This window comes from Prionailurus bengalensis, chromosome C1 (genome assembly GCF_016509475.1).
Source record: "Prionailurus bengalensis isolate Pbe53 chromosome C1, Fcat_Pben_1.1_paternal_pri, whole genome shotgun sequence".
Taxonomy (NCBI): domain Eukaryota; kingdom Metazoa; phylum Chordata; class Mammalia; order Carnivora; family Felidae; genus Prionailurus; species Prionailurus bengalensis.
Genome location: NC_057345.1, coordinates 62,244,769 through 62,259,494, shown reverse-complemented (window position 1 = coordinate 62,259,494; position 14,726 = coordinate 62,244,769). Strand labels below are relative to the sequence as shown.

General features: G+C 37.0%; 1 protein-coding gene across 1 annotated transcript in view; it reads right to left on the bottom strand.

Moving 5' to 3' along the window:
* The window catches only part of LOC122480639 (serine/threonine-protein kinase TNNI3K), a 291,341-nt gene that overhangs the window by 158,796 nt on the left and 117,819 nt on the right, over nucleotides 1-14,726 (bottom strand). The window contains exons 12-17 of the mRNA XM_043575277.1: nucleotides 10,571-10,657; nucleotides 9,426-9,482; nucleotides 8,361-8,453; nucleotides 8,219-8,276; nucleotides 7,898-8,092; nucleotides 7,049-7,153 (exon numbers count right to left, since the gene is read on the bottom strand). Coding sequence (XP_043431212.1) covers nucleotides 7,049-7,153; nucleotides 7,898-8,092; nucleotides 8,219-8,276; nucleotides 8,361-8,453; nucleotides 9,426-9,482; nucleotides 10,571-10,657 — 595 coding nt within the window. The remainder of the gene's footprint in view (nucleotides 1-7,048; nucleotides 7,154-7,897; nucleotides 8,093-8,218; nucleotides 8,277-8,360; nucleotides 8,454-9,425; nucleotides 9,483-10,570; nucleotides 10,658-14,726) is intronic.

Sequence of the window (14,726 nt, the reverse complement as noted above, 5' to 3'; positions counted from 1 at the left end):
GTATTAAAAAATTAAAAAAAATGAAAAATAAAAAACAAATAAAAAAAATGGGTCTTGAGTGACTTCATGGAAAGGTGCCACACCAACAACCTATTTATTCACATAATCAAGATACACACTTCTATTGTTTTGGGACCATTATCCATTTTTTTTTTAGTCTATTATTGTAGCAGATAATACCCTAACAAATTCAGATTTCATCTTAGAAAACTGAATAGTTTAGTGTCTTTTTTCCCCTATTACTCAAAGCAGTAATGAAATGCACAGAGATCGCTTTAAAAATTAATCTGGAAATCTGAACTCACATTATATTTTTGGACAAAAACATTTCAGAACTACTAGTACCCCTTTAACCCTGAGGCCCTAAGTTCTAAGGCATCCATTGTAGGTAATGAATACATTTCTCGTCTATGTATCTCGGATGGTATAGCTATGTCTCATCCTTGGGAGAATTAAGAAAATTGTCCCTCAAATCATTTCCATAGGGCTTAATTCCTTCAGGATTCCAGTTGAGAAAGGCTGGCAGCCTTACAAAAACATGCAAATGTGTATGCTTATATGTGTATTGATACATAATACACAGACACAATTTATATGAGTCTTTATCCTTCTATATGTGTATTGATTTATTATATATAGTTCTGTATTCTTCCAGAGTTTATAGTCTTGAATATCCATATCACCTGTGTGTACTGCAATTGTCCAATATTGAAACTTATACTTCTGTTTTGACTGCCTTTGAAGATTCTACACTCCTGGGAACTTTTTAGTATTAACCATAAATTAGAAATTAGATGTTCCAGAGTACCTTAAGTATACATAGCACAACTCCTATGGAAACTGCTGGGTCTTGGGATCTACTCTATTTTGTAGGTATCATGGGCCTTTGGACTCAGTCTTTTGCATTCATTATTAAATAGATGAATGAATGAATGAATGAATGAATGAATGAATGATTATACTGTACTTTGGGCAATTATTCTCAAAACATTTAGAATTCTACTATGAATTAATTCCTCAATATTCCCACTCCACTCTGGCAGCAGAGAAGGGTGAGACTGTATGGCAAATGGTTAGTGTAATTGCCATGAGACTTGAAGGTTGTTCTCAAAGGTTGAATCACCAGGGGTGCTCTATAAAAATATGGTAACTGGGCCCCACCTCTGGAAATTCTGATGAAAGAAGCATCAGGTTTTTGTTTTTTTTTTAAAGTTCTCCCACATTTTCTAATGTGCAGCTGGGGTTGAGAAAACTGTTAGGACAATATTTCCCCTTCTTGTTTGATCATAAGAATTAGCTGGTAATCTTGTTTAAAAGTATGGATTCTTAGGCCCATTTTAGGACATTCTCAATCTGTGCCTTTAAAGGAGGAGTCTTTGAATTTTTGTTTTTTAATTTTTTTAAATGTTTTAATTTATTTTGAGAGGCAGAGCACAAGTGGGGGAGGGGCAGAGAGAGGGAGACACAGAATCCAAAGCAGGCTCCAGGCTCTGAGCTGTCAGCGCAGAGTCGGATGTAAGGCTCAAACTCATGAATCGCAAGATCATGACCCCAGCTGAAGTCGGACACTTAACCGACTGAGCCACCCAGGCACCCCTTGTTTTTTTTATGAGGGTCCCAGATGATGCTTATGATAGGGAAATTTGGGAAAATACTTCATTAGCTTCCAAGCTCTTCTAGAAAAAAAATGCTAAGGGCTATCATTCTCAGCTGTATCCCTAGGCATAGCACAGACTCTGGTTCATATTAAGCACTCAAGTATTCATATTAATTAATTCATTCATTCCAGTTTGAAAGTGGAAATGGATGAGAAAATTTTGACAAAATTTAAAATGTCACTGTGACCAGTTTAATACTAGAGAATTACAAACTAGAGTTATGAAGGATTTCATGAGTTTCAGTGGATTCTCTTTCATGATCTACTATAATTATTGCACTGTAATCAATTGGCTTGCATTTAGAACTTCAGAATTCTTTGCAAGGTAATATTTGCCAGTGAATATTAAACTCTATATAACCACTTATTGGGAAAGTCACCAGGGAAAGGCATAGCTGAGAGTAGACTATAAGAACTAAGGAATACCACTGTACCCAACAGTTCAGTAGTTAGAAGAAACTGTTAACAATTTGTTTATTCGTACTTGACTGAGTTTTTTTCAATGCAAGGCTTTTATATGTGTATTCAATTGAAAGGCATATCCACATATCAGCTTAAAAACAATTATTAACATTTTTTACCAATAATTTTTTTTCTCATGCTTTTTGAAACCTTCACAAATTTAGTTAAATGTGATCTTCAAAATTAACCTTCTTTTAGCCTTTACCAGCTTTGTCAGTTTATGGTATCTGTCATTATTCATGAGTAAGTTGGCTGTTTTTAAATTGTCATTAATTATTTTCCTTTATTGATACCCAAAGAAGCTGACACTCAAAAATCAATAGTAGTCTTTCTCACATGTAGACCTACACCCCCAACTAATTACTTGTGTTACATAAAAAGAAATATTGATAAGTATGAGAATATTGTAGAGTATTTTCCATCTTCTACATATAAGGGAACAAGTGAAGGGTTAATAGCAATAGCAAATGTCATTTGTATAGTGCTTCACAGTTTACAAAATGCTTTGATATACATATCTCATGGGAGTACAATGGCTGCTCTATGAAGTATCACTATTTCATTGCATACAGTGTTGTTATATATACTTATACAGGGGAAAAGACTATTCATTTGATCCATATATGTTTTCAATGATATTTTGGTTTCAATGTTAAACAATTTGGAAAATGTACTTTTCCAAGGAAACACAGAGAGCTGTTTGTATTCAGTAAAAAGGCTCAAAGCCATTAGCTGTAAACCGTGCTTTGCAAGCTCCAATGCTGCAAAATGAATGTATAAATTGGGCCAAGTATAAGTTGGTAAGTTGGTAGGTAGTGGGGTCTACAACAAATTGTTAAGTGCATTCCTGTCTAACGCTATATACATTTAAAAAATATTTAAGGGTGCCTGGGTGGCTCCGTTGGTTAAGCGTCTGACTTCGGCTCAGGTCATCTTCTTGGTTTGTGAGTTCGAGCCCCACATCAGGCTCTGTACTGATAGCTCATAGTGTGGAGCCTGTTTCAGATTCTGTGTCTCTCTCTCTCTCTCTCTCTCTCTGCCCCTCCCTTGCTCGTGCTCTTTCTCTCTTTTTCTCTCAAAAATGAATAAATATTAAAAATTTTAAAAAAATATTTAAACACTATAGACCAAAGGAAACATATTATATAGATTTTCTGTTCCACACGAAAAGAACATGGGTTATAAAAGAAGAAATAAAGCAGGAACACAGAAACACAAGGAGATGACATGAGAAATTATTTGGGTCACAGGAAACACAAAAAGCAAAGTTGGTAAATGCTGATGATGCTTATTTAGTACCATCAACCTCTGTCTATCTCTCTGTTCTGACTTGGTTTTGTTGTTCTTGGGACAGCATAATATAATGTTAAAAATACTGTATGTTATGGATGTCACCTTGGAATTAGTTTCCTTATCAGTAAAGTGGAGATAATAATAGCTATGTTATAGAATTGTCGTGAGATTAACTGAGCATACATGAACTCCTTTCACATTGTGAGTGGTAAATAAATGGTGGGTATTATCATCATTCTAATCATCATCATTGGAAAGAACCACTTCCTTACTCATTCCTACAACTTCTCCTTAGTACATACTTAAAGATCAAAATTAACTTCCAGACCTGTATGGTGAGAAGCTTGCCAAAGGAAAGGCAGAGTTCCTTCCTCTCACTCATATAAATCAACAACCACAAAACCAAAGACAGAAGTGTCCCCTCTCTGTAAGCTGATCAATAAGCTCAAACAGCCTCTTTACTTTGCACCATAAAAAAGTATTGGGAAAATTAGACTACCTAAAAGTAGCCATACTTGTACCAACTATGCCATTGCTTCCTGAAACGATATTCACCAAAACGCCCCTAGAACTTGGTTCAGTTAAAAACGCATTGATTGAACATCTCTGTGATAAAGAGAAAAGGATCTTTGCTCTTGAAGCCCTGACACACCCAGATTAGTGGGAAAAAGAAAAATGTAAACAGGTCATTTCAATACAAAAACTCAAACTTGTCCGAGTTCCTCACTCTGATGGGCATCTTTCCTTTTACCTCTTTCATTGCAAGGGTTAGTATGCTGTGAGAACACTGAGGGAAGATACACGCCTATTCTTCAAAGTCCAGCTTTAGCCCTACATCCTCCAGGAAGCTTTCCACTCTACTTTGATCTTTGACTTACTCGAAATCCTTTGATTTCCAGTAAAATTGCCACTTAATCATTTTGGTTCCTAGTAATTTTATACCTTACATGGGAAATAAATTGTTTCCTGGGCACGTGTTCTATGTACCCAACCATAGTGTAGTAAGCCCTCTAAGCAGAAAGACTTATACTCTTTTGAGCAATATACAGTGTTATATCTGCATTAATCTGAAAAACTGAATGTTTTATTGTTGGCAGATTAAGATTAGTAAAAACTAGTTCACAAATAATAAATGCAATAGTTTGGGACTCTATTATATTGAGTGCACCTATGAAACAGTGTTTTATAAAATTTGAAGACTTTTTGGTATGATTTAAAGCATTGGAATTATTAGAAACAGAAAAAAATTGCAAATATAAACATATCTGTTACACAGTAAATGTTCTATTTCTACTTTTAATCATCATTTATATTTTTGGTCCTGCTTTACAACCTGGTGGTAACAACTTGCATTTACTCACAGGGCAACAGAATACACATTCAATTGCCCCATAACTGAAGAGTTACAGCAAGACAAAACTTTTGATGATCACTCATTTGTTTTAATACCACATGAAAAATGGTTGTGATGATAAGATAACACTCCTAAAACTCACAAATCATCAGTTTATATTATGCTAACTTATCACTTAAATCTATTACCTAAATATTTTTACTGAAACTCAAAGAAAAAAATATTTATTAACATAAATGTTTTTAAAAGAGAGGTAAAAAAAAACCCCAAAGACCTAATAACAACAAAGAAATGACCTTTGTATGAAAACTAATGATTTTAAATGGATTAAATCTCACACACATTTACTTCTAATATCTAAGATTCACTCTCATATCTAATTTATTTTATCTCCCCTATCTTTAATATGTCCTCCCTTTCATTTCCACTGCCACTAGTAAAATTCTGCTTTTCATTACTTCTCAGTTAGATTACTGCAACCACTGCTTCATCAGTTTCTTGACTTTCCCATCAAGTTGATCTTTTCCAATGATGCTAGATTAATTATTACATAACACAGTTCCAAACTTCTGATTCCTAGCTCAACCATTTGCACTGCCTACTTTCTTACCGAACAAAGTCTAAACTACCTAAAGTCTAGGATTCACTGATTTCTGTGCTATTGTTCCAATTTATCTTCCTGAATTTCTTTACCAATCATATGCTTTCTACATTACACATATTACATACATTCATAGACACTTCATCCACTAAAGCTAAACTACTCATTGTTCCTGTATATGCCTTTAACATTCTAATCTCTATTTTCTTAATATTTTCTCTAAGCCTAGGCTACTCTCCCAAATTCTACCCATCCTTTGGAGCCAAGTTCAAATGTCCCTTCTTTCATGAAGATGTTTCTAAATTCCTCAGAAGTAGTTAATATTCTTCTTTCTGAAATTTTATAGAATTTTAAAATGTCTCTCTTATGGAACTTGTTACTTTATACCTAAAACATACTTAGGTAAATGTTTCTCTGCTTTACTAAAACTGTGAAAAGCCCTTGAGAATGGAGTGTATGGCAGCTTCACATCATAAGCTCTAATGGGCCAAGTATAAAGGCTTCAAACATTGTAGATCCCCAAATAGTTGTTGAACAAAAGGCTGAATGGAGTGATTACTTGTTAGTAGTCTCAGAATTGTGGACTTTATACAAAAGATTATGTATGGGATCTATATGAATGTTATTGATAATCATTCAATGAAAATTATTGCCTTTGAATAATCTGACTTGTTTCATAAACTAGATCAGTGGTTGTCCAGCTCTTCTCCACAGTACCTTTGGGACTCCACAGACGTGGCCTGGGGATCTCCCTCCTGGGCAGTAGAAAATGGTAAGTGAACAGATTTCTGTACTCTGCATTCTGCCCTCAACTAAAGCTGCTACATTTTGTATATTGGCCTTCTTGTAAGACTTTGCTTAGAAAGCTTTCACTGTTTAAAAAGTTTTTTTGAGGGGCGTCTGGGTGGCTCAGTTGGTTGAGCGACCGACTTTGGCTCAGGTCCTGATCTCACGGTTTGTGAGTTTGAGCCTTGTGTTGGGCTCTGTGCTGACAGCTCAGAGCCTGGAGCCTGCTTCTGATTCTGTGTCTCCCTCTCTCTCTGCCCCACCCCACTCATGCTCTGTCTGTCTCTGTCCCAGAAATAAACATTAAAAAAGAAATTTTTTTAGAGTTTTTTTGAAATCCCTTGGGGTTTTACCCCTAGAATACTATAATTCCGTATTTGTTTCAAGTCTCTGACCCACACGAAAATAACTTCACATGAAAACTAGGTAATAGAGCTGCTGTGTTTTTGGCTGAATTTACTATTAGAAAAATACCAGAATGGTAGCACAAAAGTAGGTAATTTAAATCAGGACCTCTTATAATACCTGACTTTGTATGAGACCTGCTATAATAGTCTTTGACCTAAATTTTTGATCTGACTTTATTGACTTGAGAACAAGCTAGCTGGTGAATCTTACAGACATCATTCTCTTTGTGGCCATTTCTCATAGATTTGAAAGATCCCTGAGAGGCAGTTATATAGCTTTCTATTTCTGTAAAAGACAATGACAAAACTTTCTATCACCTAGCCTTAAAGTAGCCTTTCCCCTTACCCACAAAGAAGAAAACTGATTTGCACTGTATCTTCACAGTGCTGATTTGCACTGTATCTTCAGTGAACAGACATTTAAATTTGTCTTAGACTCCCAGTTAGTTACACAATCCTATGTTCATTATTTGAGGTGGGGGGAATACCTGTTTAAGTCACGGTGTATAATTGGCTGTGTCAGGTTGTGAAGGTACTCCATACCTTTGGCAACATCTACTGCAATAATTAATTTAGACTGCAAATCAAGAATCCTAGAATTAAAAAAAAAAGATTTAGTGAGAATGAAATGGTCAAAGCCAATAACACATCTTTCTAAAAGAAATCAATGGTGTGTGTGTGATTTGTTATTCTGTATATCTTTCAGCCTTTTTTGCTTTATTGAAGATTAAGCTAAAAATTCAAAAAAATCTGGAAAAATAGGTTTCCACATCAGAAAATGCTTAATTCTAAATCAGTTTAGATATCAACCCACATATTTAAAATATTTTACTTGAGTTTATAGTATTTATAATATTATACTTAATTTTTTATAATAACATAAAATTGATTCTATTTTAATAACTGAGAAAAACCACACTCTGATTATTGTATGCATATATCTAGGAAGTGAATTAGAATTGATTGTGCAAGGCTATTCTTTTTTAACTTTAAAGCATAAATGCTTGGACCCCTGATAATTATTTTATTCTGAGCTTACATATATCTGCTTTATTGGTATGTCATATTAACTTAATTAGTGTAAGCTTCAGTTGCTAATTTAAATTCCTTGGATTTGTTATCTTCAACTGAATTCCTGTTAAGAAAGTACAGAAATATTTCTATTCATTAAAACATAATTCTTGGGCATAAATTATTAGCCATCTTTAAAATGCTACCTTTCCTAGCATTCAGAGATGTCAGAAGGTAAAGGGTCATCCAAGCAGAAAGTCTCTGAAGTGTTGCAAGGATAATTCCAATGACACTTAAAAGGATAAGTCAGAACAAGAGAACCATACCTCTTCTGTTCGTGAAGGAGGGAGAATAGAGAACCCCCTGATATGTACTGGGTGACAATGGCGAACTGGCTGGGATCATTCAAGCAAGCACCCACAAACTGAATTACACATGGATGATTGAGCCGGCAGAGAATGGACACCTCTCGGCAAAACATATCCACGTCTGATTTGGAGCAGTAGGTGTTGGCTCGGTAACTGCAAATGGCAGGAGCGGGGAATCCTCAGTCAACAGATGGATCAAAACAAGGGGCTTGCCATGCATATGCTTCTTAAAGTTCACAACTCCAGTCTGATACTAAATTTTCTCATTTGCTCGCTTACCGTTTTATAGCCACTATTTTATTTCTGCACCGTCCTTTATATACTTTCCCAAAAGAACCTAAAATTGTTTAAGAGAAATGAATAAACACATATTATCTTGAGCTCTTGAAACTAACAGCAGACTAGTGTTTTCTTAGGTTACCTGAGCCGATAATCTCATGGAACTCAATTTCTGAGAGTTGAAGATGAAAATGTGAGGGTAATCCAGCCCTTAGGAGGAGGACATCTGCCTTCTCTGCAAATAGGAATTGTTATTTTCTTTTTTAAGATTAAAAAGCACACATGGATGTGTCCACATGATTTACATACATGCTTTACTTAACGAAACATGTCATTCCCCAGTAACATCTATTTTCCAAATACAGTTGACTCTTTGGAGATACTAAAACCTTATCACAAATGATCCCTATTCCCTGCATTAAAATCATGTTAGTTTTCTGTCTCTGTTCTCTGACCTTTGTTATCAGGGCTAAGGGTTTATTCCTAATCTGATCAATAACTAGCTTGTCTGCCTGACATGGCAACCCTGGAGTACAGTTCGTATCACATCATGATAAGGAGTTTTATCTGGTCAACCCCAGAAGCATACCACAGTAGGCTTAGCCAAATATCCATCAGCTAAATCTCAAAGGGATGCCAGTTAGATGTCAAAAAATAAGTATGTGAATCATTCAGAGGAAACATCCCAAACCAAAGATAATTTTTAAAAAAACTTCAAATTCTAAATAGTTACATATAAATTTATAGTTGAATTATATATTTTAAAAATTTTCCTGATTCAATGCTATTAATTTCTATGTGCAGCATCCACACAAGAATTTTCCAAGGTATTACTTATTTGGGGTATTTTGAAAAATAACTTCTTTGTTCAAATTTATTTTCCTATGGCAAACCTATTCCCAATTCTCCTCAAAGATATTAACATTGGTAATTTAGATTTCATTGAAAGTACAAACGTCTTTAAGAACTTGATCTTTCTTTAATACTTATGAAATTCTCACTGTTATACCTTCATGAAGCAAGATGCCATATGAAAAATAGTACGGAGGTAAGATTAACTGTGGGAAGAATGGCTTGTTGGTAATATTGTTTATGCACGCAAAATAGTCATCATGTATAATATGTGAAACAAAATAGAAAGTTATTGTATGTGAGCCAATTGTTATCCTGAGTGATAAAGTGTAACAATTGTCCCATATTGAAATACCTTTTGTCATGCTTTTAATCTTCCCCAAGGGAGATGGAAGAGACACATAGGAGCCATCTAGAAATCAAATTAGATTATAGAGTTGAAGGTAGCCATCATTTTTTTCTACACAAACATTAAACATTATAAAAAGAAGCAGGTGACAAAAGAAATTTGCTAAGAAAACCAAGTGAGAATATAGCTTTAACCCAGGTCTTTCTCTGTATACTGAAACTGCACAGTGAGTGTTTATTTAGAGAGAAAACAAAAAGATTAAAAAACAAAAAAACAAGGTCTAGCAGACTTCAACAGATTTAATTTGTGTCTGGGTATGATATTCTCTGGCCTGCCTTAATAGATTACTAAAATGGAACATGACTGCTCTCAGCTCACCCAGCCCTTCCTAGTCATGCATAAGCCTCATAGAAACCCAGTCCAGGGAATGTTAGTTAAACCTGAAGGAACTGCAGATTGGTAAATTAGAAAAACAGCTTAAATGAAGGCTTCTTCTGGTTTTAAGTATATTTATTTTGAGAGAAGGAGAGAGCATGAGTGCGGCAGGGGCAGAGAGAGAGGGAGAATCTCAAGCAGGCCCTACACCATCAGCATAGAGCCAGATGCTGGGCTTGATGTCACAAACCATGAAATCATAACCTGAGCCAAAAATCAAGACTTGGATGCTCAACCAAGTGAACCACCCAGGTGCCCCAAGTGAAGGTTTCTTTATTTTCAGCCTCACCCAGACATAAGTTTTCTTAAAATAAAGCTAATCTGACATGCCCTCCTCTCTAACCCCGGAATATAATAGTAATAGAAACAAATGAAATAAGTCATACAGAGAAAGACAGATACCATATGTTTTCACTCTTATGTGGATCCTGAGAAACATAACAGAAGACCATGGGGGAGGGGAAGGAAAAAAAAAAGAGGTTAGAGAGGGAGGGAGTGAAACCATAAGAGACTCTTAAAAACTGAGAATGAACTGAGGGTTGATGGGGGGTTGGAAGGAGGGGGGGGTGGGTGATGGGTATTGAGGAGGGCACCTGTTGGGATGAGCACCGGGTGTTGTATGGAAACCAATTTGACAATAAATTTCATTAAAAAAAAAGGTTTACCTTTGGGCACAATATTGTACTAACAACAAAAACTGAGTAAGAAAGTGATACCTCCTCCAGGCTGAGAATATTCATTACAGGGCAATTCATCCTGCGGTCTCTTATAATGCTTCAGGAGTGTGACAATCGGATCATGTCCTTCATGAAAAGACAAAAAGGACAAAGAGTCTTAACTTCTGTTTGATTTATTCAGCTCACCATATAACTCAAAAGTGACTAGAGACAGCTTGAAGCATAGGCTCTATCTTAAGAGATAATATACTGCAATAGGAATGTAGTACTTTCATTCATTCAGTCAGTCAAAATAATTCACTGAGACTCTACTACATGTGAGACTCTATGTTAAGCACTATATTGGGTGGGGGATATACAAAGAACAGTGACTCTGGTTCTATCCCCAAGAAGCTTAGTGTAGTTGAATAATGATGAGAATTTTTAAATGAGGAAATATGAGGTGCTAAGGGCACCATTAAAAGGGTGAAAAGCACATATGGTAACCAGGAAAGAGGGATGAGTTTGCTTTGATTGAACATTACATTTCATTGGCAACTGCAGTATATAACATGGCCCTAAGATAATTTACATAGGTTTTTGTGACAGGAGACAGCTGGTTGGCTTGCTATCAATATTTGTACTCCCCATTCATGTAGTGATTTTGTCACTGGGAATGGCTGTCCACCCTGGGAGGTCAGTGCCCTATCATCCCTGCATCCAGTTATGGCCTTGAGAGAAATTCTCACCAAGGGAACATGAGCAAAAGTGATGCTGCTTCCAACTCTGGGCTTTTAGAAAAAGACCTTCTCTACTCTCCCTATGTGCTTGCTGGATGCAGATGGTTGGGAGATGGGAGATGGAAGAAAGCCATCTACTGACCAGAAATGCCCACACTAGACTTTTACACAACCGAGAAATAAATTTCTACTACATAACACCACCAAAATTAGGCGGGGGGGGGGGGGGTGTTATTAATTGTAATAGGTACTTATTGTGTAAGATTAGAAATGCTAAATGCTCCTCTGAGTAGAACAATGATTTTAAATAGAACTAAACTTTTTGATATTGTATTATGTTTTAACTATAAAAATAATCTACTGAAGCTAATTTATACAAGAGAAAAATAAAGTCAGCCTTAAAGACCCTGCCAAAAGATTTGTGAAATGCAACAGAACTCATTGTAAAAATGGTACACTTTAGGAATTGAGAAAGCAGAAGTGCTTATCCATCACAGAGGGTGCATAGTTAACATTGATTCAGAAAACACCTAGCTAATGTATACAGTATATGCTGAGAGTTATGCCTGCTTACCAAATCCCCCTTCAAAAAGAGAAAAAGATTTTAATAGAGCATGCAAGATCATGAGATGGAGTAATTAAGATACTAACTAGCATTAAAAGCTTTTCCTGGGTCACCTGGGTGGCTCAGTTGGTTAAGCCAACGACTTCAGCTGAAGTCAGGATCTCATTGTTTGTGAGTTCAAACCAGGTGTTGTAACTGTGCTGGCAGCCCACAGCCTGCTTTGAATTCTCTGTCTCCCTCTCTTTCTGTCCCTCCCCCGCTCTCTCTCTCTCTCTCTCTCTCTCTCTCTCTCTCTCTCTCTCTCTCTCTCTCTCAAAAATAAACAAAATAAACATTAAAAAAAAAAGCTTTTCCAAATGTAATATCCCAACACCAGCTTCTTCAAGAAAAACAACATTGTGATGATGATTAATAAAATTGGTAGCAAAACTTAAATCTACCGAGTTAACAACTGGTGTTCATTTTCTTATCCGCAGATTTCAATTTGTGACTGGTAGATCTATAATTTTCTCAAATCACAGACATAGGTTATGATGAAATAATGAGAGGCCAGTCCTATTCACACTTTTTCTTTGGATTCTCCCGTGATCACAATCAGGGAAACCTCAGAACCCAAATGGCATTAGCCAATAGGCAAATTTCTAAAGAGACTAGTAGGCAGAAGGAACAGATAATGTAAAGGTTCCAAGATGGGAGCAAACGTGACACCTTCAGAAATGAAAGAAGGCCAGTGTGGCCAGAGCATCACAGGCAAGGATGAGAGTGGTTCCAGACTTGGCTGGAGAAACAGATGAGTGCACATCACGTCAGGTAGTACTTCACAAACTTTTTAGTGTGTTTAAGCATCACTTGGAGAGCATGTTAAACCACAGATTCCTGAGCCCTGCCCCCAGAGATTCTGACTGAAAGGTCTACAGTGGGACCTGAGAGTTGCTCTTCTGACAAAGTCCCAAGTGATGCTGATTAGGAGTTCACACTTTGATGCTACTGATGTGGAGTTTTGGATTTTACGACAGAGTTTGGATTTTAATGTAGGTGAAATGGGGAACACTTGAGGATTTTTTTTAACGTTTATTTACTTATTTTGAGTGAGAGAGAATGTAAGCGAGTGAGCAGGGGTGGAGCAGAGAGAGGGAGAGAGAGAATCCCAAGCAGGCTCCACTCACCAGGAGTCTGATGTGGGGCTCCATCTCACGACTGTGAGATAATGACCCGAGCCGAAATCTAGGGTCTGATGCTTAACTGACTGAGCCACCTATGTGCCCCTGAAGGATTTTAATTAGTAGAAGGACATGACTTGTTTTACCTTTTAAAAAAGGTCCTTATTTACAGGTTAGAACTATGATACACCCTCGTAAGGCTGTTGTAAAGATTGAGATAATGCATGTGATAGGCCTAACAATTTTAAGATATAAATATGCCTCTCAGATCTTTTCACTGCTTTTTGCCTTACTGTTTTGCCAAGAATTGTAAATGAACTTGGAAACTCCTTTATGGAACTTCAGATAAATTTTCTAAACATCAATATATTCCATTTCTATTGCTGCTATTGTTAATTACTGCAAACTTAGTGGCTTAAACAACACAACTGTATTATTTTCTAGCTCTGGTAGTCAGAAGTCCGACATAGCTCTCAATGGGCTAAAGCAAGGTGTTGGCAAGCTTCATTCCTTTCTAGAGGCTCTTGAGGAAGGTCAATTTTGTTGCTTTTTCCAGCCTTGAAAGACCACTGACATTCCTTGGCTGTGGCCCCCCTTTTAGATTTTCAAAGCTAGCAATGGCTGGCTGAATCATTCTCACTCCACATGACTCTGACCTCTGCTTCTGCCTCCCTCTTCTGCATTTAAGGACCCCTGCTATTACACAGAGCTCACTGGGATAATCCAGGATAGTCTTTCTCTAAAAGTCAGCTAATTAGCAGCCTTAATTCCCCTTTCTCATGTAAGGTGGCATACTCATAAACTTCAGGAAATAGGCCCTGGACAGTTTTGGGGGGCATTACTCTGCCACCACCCCCAGTATGATGAAAATTTCAGTGTGCTCTGTTTGCGTGTTGGTACTGCTTCCTGTTGTGCACCTCCCTTTCTTTCCCAGGGCTGATGGTCATTTTAATCTCAAGATAGAAGTAACACAACCAACAAAAAGTTATCTGGAATTAAAATTCCCCTTCATCTGTCCTGCTGCTAGATTCATAGGTTCTGAGGTTTGTCTGCTCCTGTCTATGCTTTCTGCCCCCACTTTAATAGGACCTGTGTTGCTTTCAGTTGTTCTTTTACTTAATTTGGTCTTTAAGTGTTTGGGATCAAGAAAAACAAAAAACAAACAAAACAAAACAAAACAAAACAAAACAAATTATCTTATTTCCGTTTTTCCTTTGGGAAAAATAAAACAACCTAAACCCCAAGCATTTACCCAAGCATAACAAAGCTTAATTCACAAAGCCCACATCCTGCCTGTCTCAGCCTCTCTGTTGGACTGACTGTGGCTGACAGCAGAGAGGGAGAGGGCCTCCTGCTTTCCCTAGTGAAGCAGAAAGTCGCATCTTGAATCCTGACCGTCTGTGTAAGTCCGTGATCACACCCTTGATGTTACCTTTCATTTCAACAGCTCTCTTGGCTCCACTTGCTCTGAGCAGTTTTAATTTCCTGCCAGCACAGTGGCACAATTTGCTGGCATTTTCTTTGGGATGCTTTTCATCAAGAGCCTAATGAGTGCCTGGGTTCTGGCTGATGATAAGCACGAGGCTGCCAGGGAAATGCCAAGAGGCCCCTTGGCTCTGGAAGGCATCTCCGCCTGATTTCCCACCTCCTGCTAACTATGGGCTGAGGCGCACATGTATGGGAAATTCTCCACTGCTATCACTGCTCTGACAAACTACCAAAGTGTATGCAAAGAAACCTGAAAACCACTA